The sequence below is a fragment of the Camelus dromedarius genome, chromosome 10, assembly GCF_036321535.1.
Source record: "Camelus dromedarius isolate mCamDro1 chromosome 10, mCamDro1.pat, whole genome shotgun sequence".
NCBI classification, from domain to species: domain Eukaryota; kingdom Metazoa; phylum Chordata; class Mammalia; order Artiodactyla; family Camelidae; genus Camelus; species Camelus dromedarius.
The window spans coordinates 54,471,922-54,488,978 of record NC_087445.1 but is presented as its reverse complement, the minus strand read 5'-3'; the positions used below and the strand labels follow the sequence as shown (position 1 = coordinate 54,488,978).

Sequence of the window (17,057 nt, the reverse complement as noted above, 5' to 3'; positions counted from 1 at the left end):
GTCTTTTAAAACAGTCACACAATTTTTACGTCTACAGGCTTTCAATTTCAATTTCAACAGCAACTTGACAAGACTAAAAGTGCTGGAAATCAATTAAACTAATATACCTTTGTCAGTTTTTCAACAAAAAATTTCAAATTCAAGTTAATGAAATAAAAGTAACCCATAAGCAAGCCAAAGGAAACGAATCTTAAGATAAGTCCCAAAACTTTAATCAATAGCTTTCTGTAATATACTGAGAGACAATAAAAAGTGGTTTGATTCAGTATTCCTGGGGAGTACTCATCTCATACATGGTTAGTGATACACACTGAGGTTCTCAAGATCAGACATGTGCCAAATCCTATATACCTAGTTCTGAGGATATATTCTACAATGCTTGAGGATGTATTTCCTTCTTTAGAAAATCAATTTATAATTTTAAAATTTGCTTTATTTATAACTCCTATGAGATCCTTCCAAACAAAGAACACTTCTTATTTCATCTTTGTATCCATTATATGTAGTAAGTACTTAACAATAAATGTTTGTTGAATAAGACAGACAGCTTATTATAGATGTGGCAAATAGCCTATTCTAGAGAATGTACCTAAAAGAGCCTGAAATAAATTATGAAGAATAATCACTGGAATATTTTTTAAATTTATAAAGAAAGTTCAAAAATAATCCTGGTAAGTATTATATTAGTATGATCAACTTCAAAGAATCTTTGAAGACTGTGAGACCTGGCTTCTAATTTTGTTGTAGATTTTATAATGATTCAGTAGCTTTGTACACTTAAAAATTATGGCATTAAAAATAAGTGAGCCCCTAAAAGAAATTTAAAATATCTGAGAATAAGGGAAGTTGTTTGCCTGTGTCTGTGAGCATGCGTGTGTTTTAAAATGATATGAAATTCACATTGTCTTTCTATTACTACTTTAAAAATTCTGTTGTAAAAGTACTGGACTTGGGCAACAGGTGACTTTTCTCAGAATAACATAAACAATTTAAAATCCATCTACAAAAACAAAAGTCACAAGTTAACAAAATACAATAAAATTTACCTCGCTGGAACAGGTAGTTTGGGGCAAAGAACAGAAGATTTTGAAGACGTAGTATATTCAGAAGGCTTTAAGTCGTAGCTGCATAGTGCTGAGCCTGTTGAAAGAAAAGCTATATGTTAGCCACCAGAACAGAGTCTGAATAAATTCAATTTTATTTTATAGGTTAATATTGAGTTAACATACACAAGCATCAACTTTCAAACATTATAGAATTAATAAAAGTCTGATTTGGTCTATAGTATCAGTCCTCAATCATTTGAAATAGATTCTTCTCTGGTAACTTAGGTACAAACGTTAATTAATAATATTAAAGGTAATAACAGTAAGTACCAGAACCACCTATATTGAGTGCCAAATGTCAGGCTCTGTACAAGATGACATATAAACACACACTTTTTTTTTTTTTCAGTAAAGAGTCCATTTTCCATTGTAACTGACCAAACTATGTCTAGGAATGTCTCCAAACAGAGGAAAAAAAGAAACATGATAAAATTCACTTCTTGAAGAAACCAAGAGTTTTGCCAGACCCAGGCTGACAGCAGGCCATCTGAGGCTGGTTCTGTTCCTCACACAAGCTTTTCACTCCGAGAGGAGGGTTGGGATGGGTGTAGGACTGACGCTCCCCTATCACACAGGGAGTTCTTAGAAAGTCACTGGTGGGGTGAGCCTCTCCTCTCATCCTACCTGTTTACTATATCATTTCCTATAACTCTATTAGGCAGGCATTATTAAGCGTACTTTACAGAGGAGAAAATAGAGGCTAAGAGATAAGGCAAATAGCTTGTCCAGGATGAGCAGTAGAGTTGGGATTAAACCCTAGATCTCTTTGACTACAAAACCCACCTTCCACGACACATGCCATCTCTCTTTCCTATGCTTTCCATTACCAAATATTTAACATTATTGCATATAGAACATATGCATTCAGATAATACATTACTTTATTCTTACTTAAAAGGCAAGAAACAGCAACTGTAATAAACTGAACAAACTGATAAAATCAGTAAATTGATCAGAAGATTCCCAGTTTTCAGATAGTTTATAATGGCATAAATTCAACCCTAGATTGGTTATTCTCTGACTACATGGTTAATATATATCTAAATAATATACAAAATTCAGATGGATACAGTACACCAAATCCTTGATACGACTTACTTAACTGACCTGCTAACTTTGTAATATAGCAACTAGAATACTATAAGGTTCATTGTACAATAGATATTAACTAAAGAGATAGGCTTTAGTTCTGATTTTGCTGAGACCTACTATATTATATCACGTAAACTGTATTTCATTAAATGAAGTTCTTAGTAGGTTGCTAATTTGGTCAAATACTCTATTATTAAAAATAAGTAGAATAGCTTTGCATTTTATTATAGCAATAATGAGCTCTTACATTGTACCACCATGGAAAATGTTTAAAATATAATGAAGAGGCAGACTTTAACATTGAATTAATTATGGAAACATCATGTGAGGATGTGAGAAGGAACTAGAAGGGAATACAGAAAAAATATCTGTTGGGACAACAAAACTGGGAGATTTTATTTCACTTACATCTTGTCCCTTGACTCGAAAGAACTTTTAGAAAACCACAAACCTGCATTTAATTCAGTAATGCTGCCCCAAAACCAGAAACCGACTTGCTAAGTATTTGAATATGTGGTTCTCAATAGCATGTTTACGTAAGTACATGTAGCATCTATTTTATATAAAAATTATTCAAGTAATTTGACAGTGTAAAATTTAAAGAGATATTTGAAAGTTACATGGCACTGTTCCTCAAGGTTCTTTAGCTTAAGATAGACTCAGTAAGAAACTAAGTTTCTGAAACTGTTTTTGATCATTCTCTTCCATTTTAATGACTTAATTTTTTAAGTTAAGCATGAATATTTAATATGTAACTCTTGTAAAATCAGGCTTTCATGTTTAAAGATAATGCCACTAGATTCTATTTATAGCACTTCTAGAGAAAACATGACAGCAATGGCAAGAAACATTTTAGATTAATTCTGTAATGGCTGGGAGTCCCATTATAGAATTGCTCGTGAAAAAATAGCAACGGTGCCAGTAACTGCAGAGCACCCAACGTGCTCATCAACTTCCTGATCTGAATTGTCAACTTACTTCTTTCAGAGTCCAAGATGGAATCGATTTGCACAATATAAAAGGCCCTAACTAAAGCATTTTGTGTCCATTCTGTCAAACACACTGCTCCATCTGAATTCAGTGAACATAATCTCCATCCCCACCCTTTTTTCATTTAAAAAAGGAGGTCAGCAGGTGCAATAGAGTTCAATTTTATAAAGACTTTCCCAGGATAATGCTCAATGAAAGGATAATAGCCTTATCTCTGATGGTATTCTGGGACACAGGCCAGTACTAAATAGATCCTGTACTAAACAGATTAAAGGGAAAAGATCTTTACAGTGTGTTAGTAGTAACAATCAGAAGAAGCCTTATATTGCTTCCTGTTCAAAGGGTTGATGGACAGAGAATCCTCAGTGAAGAACATTAAAACAACCCAGAAATGGCCAATGTTTTACAATCATTTTTCTTTTCATGTTTATTAGCTAATGCATTTTCTGTGAACACTTTTAAGGCAGTATCTATTTTATCTTTGTAATAGTAGCAGTATAAACAATATTTAGCCCACGATGTTTGGTTATAAACAGCAAGACAATGGTTTTCTTCAAATGCAAAAAGCAGGGAAAAACCATGCTAGAGTAATGAAAAGTCTAAAACAAAAAACAAAAGCTTATCTAAACCACACCAGAGGCAATCCATGCAACTCAGCCAGTGTTATTCAAAGGCCATCAAAATGAGTTATCTTAGGAACCTAACTTGGGTATAAAAACATTTATCTTGGTAAACGATTGCTATAGCCCCCAGAATGTTTAACTACGTAATATTTCAAATGCCTTATAATAGTCAATTATTTATTCTTTTGCTCAATATCACTTATAACAACTCCCCTAAAAGATATGTTTCCATCACCATGCTCAAAATATTACAGATGAAAAAAGTAAGTCATACTTCCAAGGCCTTAAAAGCCAACACTGGCAAACTTAGAATTCTTTACTCCTAGGTCACAATACTTCTTCTGTGTCATTCCTGATAATCATAATCAGACATGTATTCAATTAAGTTCAAAAACCATATGTTCCACAGATACTGCAAAAATAACACGTTTAAAAATAAATTTCATCACTCACTCTCCAAATCTGCTCTGCCCCCTCCCATGTTTATTCTACCCTGGTTAATGGCTCCACCATCCATGAAATCCCCAAGATGAAGCGTGGAAGTCATCTTCTACCTTCTTTATTTACCCACAGGATTCAAGACATTCAACATACCAAGTCCTGACAATCAGACTTTTCTGTTTTATCTCAGACCATCATGACCTCTTATTGGGTCAGTTAAACTACCCTCCCGAAGGGTTTCTCACCTCCATGCTGTATACAACCATCAGAATGATTTCTGAAAACTGGTCATTAGTTGTATCACACCCCAGCCCCTCAGGGCAAATTCCAAACTCCTTGGCTTCAAGGCCCTCTTAAAGCAGGTCTCTCCCAAAAACTACAGCCTCATATAATAAACTACCTACAATTCTTCCTGTTTAACAAGCATCCAGGCTTTTTCATATGCTGTCCCCTCTGCTTGGGCTGTCCTTTCTTAATTAGCATCTGAGTGAATGTTCAAAGTTTGAGCAGAATTTCAACAAACTACTCAAGCTTCATCTCCTTCATCAAGTCTTCTCTGATGCACCCAAGGCAAGCTAATTTCTGCTTAGCTCTGTTATAAAACTTAGCATATTATCATGCAATTTTTTAGTTTATATATCATCTCTATTTTTAGAATGTGAGCTCTTTGAGAACTGGGACCATATGTCTTCAAAATATCAAGAACTCCTAACTCCTGGCACACAGACAGTACTCAAAAGCCATCTGTTGAATAAAACAGACAACCTGATTTAAAAAGAAAAAGAAAGAAAAAGAAAGACTTATTTTTAATCTCATATTTTGGTGTTACATGTTATATATAATGTTTATATAATTTTCACTATTCACTACAAAATATACTATCTAAAACAAAATTTCTAAACTGTGGCACTGACATTCTGGGTTAGGCAATTCTTGGCTATAGGGGGCTGTCCTGTGCATCTGCAGGATGTTTAGCAGCACCTCTGGTCTTTATCCACTAGATGCCAGCAGCTCCCTGTAACCCCTCACCCAGTTGTGACCATCAAAAATGTCTCCAGACACTACTAAATGTCCTGGGGGTGTACAGGCATCAATGGCAGGTGCAAAATTGCCCTTAGTCAAGCACCACTGGTCTAAAACATCAAATTATTTGAAACAAAGAGTTGGTAAGTTGGGGGCTGATTCTTGTTCTAAAATTTTGTTTAACTTGCTATCACAGTAAAATTTGTAGGATACACTAAAGTTAAGGGGAAAAGATTCCTTAAAAAGCATGCTTTAGAAGACTGTAGTTAATAAAAAAGAAAATCTTTCAATGCAGAAGTTTTCATTATGAAAAAACAAATTACAATGCTATGTTAAGTTCAATGAACTTAATCCCTTTCTCTCCAATTAGGAAAGCGTTATACATTTATATGCCGGAAGAAAGCAAGACAATTTTCCAATTTCAATTTCTAGTAACCAATGAATAGCATGGACATGTTGGCAATTCTCAAGAAGCAACACTAATTGGTTGGAGATATGACATCATCTATCAACCACTACTGGCACATACTGGGCACACAACAAGTATTTGCTGAGTGAATTAACTCTGGACATCTATGTACAAGACTTCCACTAGGTACTGTGGAGGACAAAGAGAAGTTGGACCATCTACTCTAATGCAAGCTCCTAAAACATGGAGACTACATCTTGTTTTTGTCTCTCTGGCACATACTTAATGAGAACTAATTAATTATTTGTTGACTAAAGGAAGAACTTAAAATTCCATCAACAAATTTAAGGATTTTTTACTTCCTTTTTTAACAATCAGGTTTCCCTTGCTGGTCTCTGCCTTAGAGGCAATTAAACCAGTTGCTAGGGTTGTTCATTTCATTCATTTATAAATGATATCAAGTCCAACCTTCTGATTCACTGTGGCCAAAAAGAATCCATATTAACCCTGTGGATTAGGTTACAGTGTTACTGACTGGTAAGAAAGACGGTAATAATCTGATCGTCTACTCATACTGATTCTAAACCTCACAACTAGATAACAATAATCAAAAGCCTTATTAGTATTCACATACTTTATCTGGATGGATCACACAGCCTTTCAAAGTTTTCATCGGTGACCACTGAGAAAGCACTAAAATGTATGGCTCTACTCAAAATGTGAACATGGTCCAAATGGCTGTCATAAAGCTCTCAGAATTTATACAAAATACAGCACACTAAAGGAGCACTCTTAAATGGGGGTGCTTTTTCACACACTATAAATGGGACACAAACAAAAGGAAAATAAGATCTCTGCCATTGTACTATTGTGTTATGGAAAACAAAATATACATCATGTTATAGTTTGATAAGAGTAATACAAAAGATAATAAGGAATTCCATGTAAAATATTAATACCAACTGAAAACACACAGTCAGCCCCCAACTTACAGGGGATTCTCATTTCTAAACTTCTGTTTAGAATGTAGACTGCACGTGGAAAGAATATAACCACATGAAAAGCATCTGCCACAGTGTACGGCACAAAGTGCACCAATACATGATATGCTGAAACAAAATGCAGGGCTCAAGTCTGATTTAACTGTACAGACACAGATGCCCATGCTGAACACGGCGACAGTGGAGTACAGTGTAGACTGGACTATGGGCCAGAGATGATTAGTAGAGCCAGAATTAGGGAGAGGGGAGAGGACAGGAAGAATTATCTGAGCAGACTTTATCCTCCCTTCCCTTTACCACCTGTCATGGTCTAGCTGGGCTGAGACGAAGGTCTCATGTAAAGCTAAAGTGAGCTTCAGAGGGAGAGTGATTCCTTTTCCCCTAACAATGTATACATTATTTGAGCTTTCAGAAATGATAATAAAGGAGGAAAGAAATCTGTTAATCAGAAGCTGGAGGGCAGGAAAATTGGTGGATTCATGCTCTGCTGAAAATAAGAACTCAGATGGGAGCTCTCACCAGATGGTTTCAGTTTTCTCTGTAGGGCATAAGGTTAGGAAAGAGGAAGAACAAGAAAGCTTAAGGGATAGACTGGGATTTCAAAATTGTAGAATAGACTACACTGTATAGCACAGGGAAATATACACAAAATGTTATGATAACTCACAGAGAAAAAAAATGTGACAAAGAGTGTGTATATGTCCATGAATAACTGAAAAATTGTGCTGAACACTGGAATTTGACACAACATTGTAAAATGATTATAAATCAATAAAAAATGTTAAAAAAAAAAGAAAGCTTAAGAGAAGAAAAGGCATGAATAATCACTTGGAGAGTGTGTGTAAGAGAGATAAATGAGTGAGGAAGATGAATTATTTAGAGATGAATAAAGAGAACTGATTTCACAGCAACTCTAGTCAGACAGAAGCTAAACAATTTACCTGCTGGTGGCAACTCACATGGATGCAGAATTGAGCAAACGATAAAATGTGTTGAGAGAATGAGAAATTATTAAGTGGCAATAGAGATGAAGAGGGAAATTCAGTCTATCATTCTTTCAAAAAACATGAATAGCTGCTATGTGAGGTCCTACATTCAGGCTTGGATATTCAGAGATGAATAGAGCATGATCCTGCCCCTAGGAAACTCATGCACTACTGCAGCCAGACGATAAACAAAGAGCCAAAGAAGTTTCATACTGAGTGCTTATGGTATCTGGCAACTCTGACTCTTTAAAGGCAATTGTTAAATTGTTTTATTCTCTAGCATCATATATTTATGATTTTTGTGTCACATATAAACTATGAACCATAATAATAAAATGCACATTTGTAAACCTACCACTCAAGTCATGAACTAGAACTTAGACTTTTACATTCATCTGAAGTCTTCTGCCTTTTAAAGCTCTTTGTAATATGGCAGCATCTCCGCATAACCAATCTAATTTCCAGCTATTTCCTCCAAGCCTTCTATTCTAGTCAGACATACTTGACAGAAGCACCCCACAAACTTAAGTGTCCAAGAAAATTCCTCTTTCTTGTCTAAAAGAAACAAAGAATTGAGGAAATATTATTTTTTTCTAATAAATGCATCTCTTACATTACTACAAGAACCAAGAGCTTTCCCTTATAAAGATTTTAAACAATTTGCAGAGGTAATAAAAGTTCACACGAATGGATGGTTAAGTGCTAAAAAGTACCTTCAAATGTTGTCATGGAAACTTAAAACTCTGAGAACGATTTATATTATCTTTTCATTCTGGTAAGAAAAATGCTATTTTACCTTGCATTTTAAAATGAGGTTTAAATGATCATTTAAAAAGTGACTACCCAAAACAGGATCTTTCTCTTTCAGGAAATTTTTTTTTTAATTGAAGTATAGTCAGTTACAATGTTGTGTCAATTTCTGGTGTACAGCATAATGCTTCAGTCATACATGTACATACATATATTCCTTTTCATTATAGGTGACTACAAGATATTGAATATAGTTTCCTGCGCTATACAGTATAAACTTGTTTATCTACTTTGTATATAATAGTTTGTATCTGCAAATCTTGAACTCTCAATTTAGCCCTGCCAACCCCCTTCCCCCCTTGATAACCATAAGTTTGTTTTCTATTTCTTCTCTTTCAGGAACTTCTAAATTGCGGTAAAATACACAAAATAAAAATTTTGTTAAGCATTAAGCACGTTAACAATGTTGTGCGACCATCATCATCATCCATATCCAGATCTCTTCATCTTGCAAAACTGAAACTCTTTACATATAAAACAGTAACTTCCCATTTCTCTCACCCCACAGCCCCTGGCAACCACCATTCTGCTTTCCGTCTCTGTGAACTGGATTACTCTAAGTATCTCATATAAGGGAATCATAAAGTATTTGTCCTTTTGTGACTGGCTTGTTTCATTTAGCATAATGTCTTCAATGTCCATCCATATTGTGGCATTTGTCAGAATTTTCTTATTTTAAAAAAAGTGATAAAAACATGTAACATAAAATATACCATCTTAACCATTTTTAAGTGTTCAGTAGTGTTAACTATATACACATTATTGTGCAACAGATCTCTAGAAATTTTTCATCTTCCAAAACTGAAACTCTATATCCACTAAACACCATTTTCCCATTTCCCCCTCCCCCCAACCTCTAGCAACAATCATTCTACATTTACGGAGTCCGACCACTTTAGATACCTCATGTAAGTATAATCATGCAGCGTTTGTCTTTTTGTTACTGGCTTACTTCACCTTGCATAATGTCCTCAAGGTTCATCCATTTAATAGCATATGAGAGGATTTCCTTATTTTTTAAGACTGACTAATATTCCATTGTATGTATCTACCACATTTTCTTTCTCCATTCATCTGTCAATGGACATTTAGGTTGCTTCCATCTGTTGGCAAAATATTGCTGCAGTGAACCTGAGTGTGCAAATATCTCTTTGAAATCTTTTTTCTTTTGGGTATATGCTTAAAAGTGGGATTTACGGTTCAAATAGCAATCAAATTTTCTTCAAAGATTTAATTTTTTTAGAGCACTTTTAGGTTCACAGAAAAACTGAGAGGAAGGTACAGAGGTCCCCCCACATACCTCATACCCACCAAATACGCATAGCCTCCCCCCATTGTCAACATTCTCCCACCGGAGTGGTAGGTTTGATACAACTGATAAACCTACACTGACACATCATAATCACCCAAAGTCCACAGCTTACATCAGGGTTCACTCTTGGTGCTATACATTCTATGGGCATGGACAAATACAAAATAACATGTCCATTATTATAGTATCATACAAAGTACTTTCACTGCCCCAAAAATCCTCTGTGGTAATTCCATTTAAAATTTTTTGAGAAAACTCATACTGTTTTCCATAGCAGATACACCATTTTACACTCATACCAACAGTGCACAAGGATTCCAATTTCTCCATATCCTCACCAACACTTGTTATTTTCTGGGTTTTGTTGTTGTTTTTACAGTAGCCATCCCAATGAGTGTGCGGTGGTATCTCACTGTGGCTTTAATTTGCAGTTCCCTTCTGATCAGTGATGTTCAGCATCTTTTCACATTCTTGTTACTGACCATCCATACATCTTTGGATAAAGGTCTACTAAAGTCCTTTCCCTATTTTTTAAATCAGGCTGTATGTTTTTTTTCTTGTTGTTGAGTTGTAAGAGTTCTTCATATACTCTGGATATCAACCCCTTATCAGAGACACAAGACTGCAAATATTTTCTCCCATTCCATGGGTTGCCTTTCACTCTGTTGATTGTACCTTTGAGGCACAGAAGTTTTAAATTTTGATGAGTCCAATTTACCTAGTTTTTCTTTTGTTGCCTATTCTTTTGGTTCACATCCAATAAATTAGTGCCAAGTCCAAAGTGAAGAAGCTTTCCCTTATGTTTTCTTCTGGGAGCTTTAAAGTTTGCTCATGCAGGATGGCTCTTTCATGGACTTTTAATTCTCTTACAGATTTGGAAATTTCCCACTTAAACCTAAATTATCTCTTAAAGATACTCCTCTTTGAAATTAATGATTGAGATCCATATATTTGAAGTCAAAGAGCTGTGTATTTTCTAACAGAAATATGGCCGTAACAACAAATGGACATAGATAACAAATAAAAATCATCTGCTTCCAAATCAATTTGTACCACCAGTTTTAAGTCACCAATCTAAAGAACAGTATAGATTCTTTTGAGAAACTCAGAAATTTCCACTTCAGGTTGCTGTTAAAATTAAGGTGTTTAGGCCCCTGCACCAAAGGCTCCCTCTCTAACATAATTTTGTAATTTTCTACTTGCCTTCTAAAATTATTATTTTCTCCACCCCCCTTTGCTGTGCTTCTTGATGCTGCCATTATTATTACTTTTTTTAAAATGCCTAATCCGTTAACTTATTTTGCAAACAGCTGCCTCAAAAGTCTAAGCGTGCCTTTGTAGCCAGGAACAAAACCAAAAGTTCTGCTTTTCTGAAATAATGCTTATTCATTAATATTCTTGAATACCTACTTTGTACAAGACATGATGGGTAAAACAAAGCTGCAAAACTCATCAGAAGGGTCTTCTTAACAGGATCTTAATAGGCTATACTCAGTATCACACTCACTTACAAGGACAGGGGCCTGGAAACAAAGCATGAAAGCAGGGCAACAAGGGGCATTTCTTCCCAAAGGAGCATCACCACAGGCAATGCAGCCGACAAGGAACTAGCTCGCTTCTTGTCCTCCTGATGACATGTCAGGTTCAACGGACCAAGACTCACATCCAGTAGGTCCAAGAGAACATGGTAGGAGGGAGTTCCTTACTAGATAATAATTCTGAATGCCAGAGTAAGACATACAGATTTTTTTTTTACCACTGATTTCTGAGGAAGAGACTAACAGGATTGAAGCTGTTAAGAATATTAATATGGCAGCTATTAGTTAGAAAGGGAGCTAGAAGTTAGAAAGAGACTGGAGGTGGAAAGGGTATTACAGTTCATTGGTAGAAAAATAGTAATAACAACAACAAGAACAAAAACAACATAACAGCAGTGGTCAACACTTCTTTTTTGGAACAACTTTTATTTGTCAAACACTGTTCTAATCATTTTTTATGCATTAACTCCTCGTAACAAGTCTTCGAGGTAGTTTAGGTACAAATATTATCCCTGTTTCATAGATGGGGAATTGAAGTATGGAGAGATAAAACAACTTGCACAGGGTCTCACGGCTGTTAAGTAGTATGACCAACACTTAAACCCAGATAATCTGGCTCCAGAGCCCATAATCTTAACCACTCAATGATACCACGTCCCAAAGTACACTGTGTATGCTCACATTGTCTAATATTTTAGGAAAACCCTTAAGGAATAACTCACTCATCCTTAAGAAACTTAATAACAACAGAGCTGATAGTTCTGGTATCAGACTCAGCAAATCAACACATGTGAGGATATCATCTTGTGAGGCTAGAAAATGAGATCTCAGAGAGTAGCTGGCACCTCTTTATTCAGTGCCCACCAAGTGCCCAATATTCTTCATTCATCATTTCATTTAATCCTCACAACAACCTAAGAGAGGGGCATTATTTTAAATCTACATTTTTTTCAAATGAGGAAATCTAGGCTCAGAGAAGCTACACTTTCTGTCCCTCATTACAGAGCCACTCAATGACAGAGGCAGAATCAGAATTCAGATCCGAATCAATCCCATGCTCTTCCCACTATCTTATGCTGAGGGCACACAGCGATGGAACAGGAAAACTACCAGTCCGGAGGCTGCAGTCCTTCTGCCCTCAGAAGGCTAGCACCCACATCTGAAACCCTCTGGAGCCACGCAGGTGTGTGTATTGCTATGCCCCAGGCTGTTTCTCCACCCAGCCAGCAGTTACACCAGGTGGAGGCCCGAGTCAGCCCTTATTCCAAGGCTAGAACTAGCCTGCGACTTTGGGCAGGGCTGAGACAGCTCCGAGGATTCTTACACACAAAATACAAACACAAAACCTCATGGAAAAATACAGGCTTGAAGGACTATCAGTATGCAGCCCTCTACGAAGAGAGATTTAAAAAAAAATTCTCTGAAGAGAACTGATGTGAGTCATTTGGAGCTGAGGAAAGCACCTGGAGATCAGCAACCCAAGAGAAAGAGCTAGAGCTCAGGAAATGGACTGTGCTTGTTTTCTCAGCTAATTCCCGTATGTTTAACCTCAAAGTGTCTAAAAACTTATTTCTTACAAAAATGGTTAAGACATAATATTTAATTAAAAAAGCAAGACACAAAATTATATATACACCAACACATTAAAAAATGGTGGAATTTTGGTTTTAACCTCTTCATTACTTTTTCTTAACTTTTCAAATTTCTAATAATAGATACATATTATACTGTTATCCAAGGGTAAAAATAAAATAGACTAATTGAAATATTGTTAACTTACACTTAGAAAGAAGAAGAAAAACCCAACATTTCACATAGAGTAGTCTAATAATTCCCAAATACTCAAGCAGGCTACATCAAAATCACCTGAAATATTTGTTAAAAAAAAAAAAAAAACCAAAAAACAAAAAACACATTTCCAGAGCCCAAAGCCTTACTGAATTAGAATTTCCCTGGGTGTGGCCCAGGAATCTGCAGTTTCAACGAGCTCCCTAGGTGACTGTAATATTTTGTATCAAGAAGTTCAAAAGTACTTTCACTTCTCTTCTTCTAAGATTCTTTGATGATTTATTTAACACTACAACAAATTTATATTGAAAGGCAAACACATATTATTTAATAGTGAAAGTAAGTGATTAGGGTATATACTCGGAGGGCCTAATGTCTCACCATTTATCTCTGCAAACTTCTGAACATCACTTAGGGTTTTCAGTTCTTGTCTTGGACATGCTGCGACACACAGTGCTACAGACTTAATTTTCCGGTTTATCAAGTCCAGATTGCATGGATCCAAAAAGAATACATACCTAGAGCATGAAGAAAAATATTGAAATATTATTTCACAAAACATAGTCTGGTTCACTGCATATTTGAATAAGCCTAAGAGCAAAGAACATTGTATTCCGTCTTCCATCACAAATTAATCACAAATGAACAAATATTTCACCAATCTACTCATACATGAATTTTAAAAAAAACTGCTTACAAATATATTAACAGTGGGGATTGAGGAATTATAGGACTCACATTATTTATGATCTATGTGTATTTTATAATCAGAAATTATGTATTTTAGTTTTTTTAATAATTAATTTTTAAATTGTTTTGACAAAGTTGTACCAAAAAATTACTGGAATGCTGTTATATAACATGAATTATATTTTATACATAAACTTCAATTAATGAATATATAATCATATATGAAGTGTATAATTACATAAAGATCAGGGAGGAAATAAACAAAATAGAGACTAAAAAGACAATAGAAAAATTAATCAAACCAAGAGCTTGTGTTTTTGAAAGAGTAAACAAAATCAAGAAACTTCTGGCCAGGCTCACCAAGAAGCAAAGAGAGAGGACACAAACAAAATAAGAAATCAAAGAGGAGAAATTATAACCGACACTAAAGAAAATGAGAAAAAGAAAAAAAGAGTATGAACAGCTATATGGCAACAAATTGGACAACCTAGAAGAAACACACAGCCCACCAAAACTGAATCAAGAAGAAATAGATAATTTGAACAGACTGATCACTAGAAGTAAAACAGAATCAGTAATAAAAAAAAATTTCCTGCAAACAAAAGTCTAGGACCAGATGGCTTTACTGGGGAATTCTACCAAACATACAAAGAAGAATTTATACCAATCCTTTCCAAACTCTTCCAAAAGACTGAAGAGGAGGGAACACTCTCAAACTCATTCTATGAAATCATCGTCGCCCTGATACAAAAACCAGACAAAGACACTACCAAAAAAGAAAATTGCAAGCCAATTTCTTTGATGAACATAGATGCAAAAAGTCTCAACAAAATACTAGCAAACCAAATCCCACAATGCATAAAAAAGAACATACACTATGATCAAGTTGGATTCATCCCAGGGACACAAGGATAGCTCATACACAAATCAATCAATGTGATACACCACATCAACAAAAGAGAGTACAAAAATCACATGACCATCTCAATAGATGCAGATAAAGTATATAATTATAAAAATGAATACACACACACACACACACACACACACAAGGTGTGGCCAAGACGGCAGAGTAGGAAGATCCTGAGCTTACCTCCTCCCATGGACACACCAAAATTACAACTATTTACAGAGCAACTATTGATGAGAATAACCTGAAGAATAGCAGAAAAGATTTTCCACAGCTAAAGACATAAAGAAGGAATCACAGTGAGATGAGTAGTGGGGCACGGACGAGGTACAGGTACAGGCAAGATCCACATCCCTGGGTAGGTGACCCACAAATGGGAGGAAAATCACAATTGCAGAGGTTCTCCCTAAGGAGAGAAGGATTTGAGACTCATACTAGGCCCCTATCTCAGAGACCCTGTACCTGGAAGACAAGCCCCCAAAACATCTGGCTTTGAAGGCCACCAAGGTTTGTACAGAGGAAAGGAGAGTCAGAGGGCTGTAGGAAACAGACACCACTCTTAAACAACATACACAAAATCTCATGTGCTCCCAAACCCAGTGCAGAGACAGTAATTTGAAATAAGCCTGAGTGAGACCCACTTCAGCAAGTGAGGACTCAACCCTACCATCCATTGGACCAACACCAGCTCCATGCACCACAGAGAGCCACCCTAGGATCCAATACCATCCACCAGTGGGCTGGCACCAGCCCAACGACTGACCAAACTGTGCAGCCACCCATGCCAGGACACAGCCTTGCCCAATAGCAGGTCAGCATTAAACCCTGGACTGTCTGGACTGTCTGAGACCTGCTGCCACTGCGACAGGACCCAGGCTCACCCACCAAAAACATTAAACATTGCTGGGGGTGTGGGATTAAGATGGCAGGGTAGTTAGAATGTCTTTGAACCTAAGAGATCATCAACTTAAAATAATCATGTGTAAATATACGTTGTTACATATAAACCTCATAACTACAAATCAATAATCTATAATAGATACACACACACAAGAGAAAGGAATCCAAACATAAAACAAAAATAGTCATCAGATCACAAGGGAAGAGGGCAAAGGAAGAAGCAACAAAATACAACTAAAAAAACAACCAGAAAACAGTTAACAAAATGGCAATAAGCATACACCTGTCAATAATTATTTAAATATAAGTGGACTAAATTCTCTAATCATAAGACATTGAGTGGCTGTATGAATAAAAAAAAAAACCCTTATATATGATGTCTACAAGAGACACACTTCAGAACTAAAGACACACACAGACTGAAAGTGAAGAAATAGAAAAATGTATTCCATGTAAATGGAAACAAAAAGAAAGCTGGGGCAGTAATGCTTATATTAGACAAAACAAACTTTAGAAACAAAGACTGTAACAAGAGACAAAGAAAGATATTACATAACAATCAAAGGATCAATTCAAGAAGCAGATATTACTGTAAATATATATGTACCCAACATAAGAGCACTTAAATATGTAAGCAAATATTAGTATATAAAGGGGAAAATTGACAGTAACACAGTAACAGTAGAGGACTTTAACACCCACTTATATAAATGGACAGATCATCCAGACAGAAAATCAGTAAGGAAACATTGGCTTTAAAAGACAAATTAAATGAAATGGACTTAGTAGGTATACATAGAACATTCTACCTAAAAGCAGCAGAATACACATTCTTTTCAAGTGCAATAGAACATTCTCTAGGATAGACCACATGCTCGACCATGAAACAAATCTCAATAAACGTAAGACTGAAATCATATCAAGCATGTTTTCTGACCACAACAGTCTGAAACTAGAAAATAGTATAGAGGGTCCTCAAAAAATTTAAAAAAGAACTACCGTATGATCCAGCAATTCCACTTATGGGTACTTTTCCAAAAAAACCCCAAAACAAAACAGAAACACTAATTCAAAAAGATATATGCACCCCTACGTTCATTACAGCATTATTCACAATAGCCAAGATATGGACACAACTTAAGTGCCCGTCATTAAATGAATGAATAAAAGATATAGTGTGTACATATACACATACACACACACATATATGCACACACAATGGAATATTACTCAGCCATAGAAAGAATAAAATCTTGCCATTTGTAACAACATGGATGGACCTAGAGGGTATTATGTTAAGTGAAATAAGTCAGACAGAGAAAGACAAATACCATATGATTTCACTTATATGTGGAAACTAAAAATGAAAACAACTGAACAACAACAAAACAGAAAATACTCACAGATACAGAGAACAAACAGGTGCTTTCCAGAGGGG

At 35.7% G+C, this 17,057-nt stretch overlaps 1 protein-coding gene across 3 annotated transcripts in view; it reads right to left on the bottom strand.

Moving 5' to 3' along the window:
- Nucleotides 1–17,057, bottom strand: part of SLC44A1 (solute carrier family 44 member 1) — a 171,425-nt gene that overhangs the window by 72,800 nt on the left and 81,568 nt on the right. For all 3 annotated transcript variants that reach the window (XM_064490367.1, XM_064490366.1, XM_064490365.1), the window contains exons 4-5: nucleotides 13,501–13,637; nucleotides 1,047–1,140 (exon numbers count right to left, since the gene is read on the bottom strand). In XM_064490367.1, coding sequence (XP_064346437.1) covers nucleotides 1,047–1,140; nucleotides 13,501–13,637 — 231 coding nt within the window. The remainder of the gene's footprint in view (nucleotides 1–1,046; nucleotides 1,141–13,500; nucleotides 13,638–17,057) is intronic.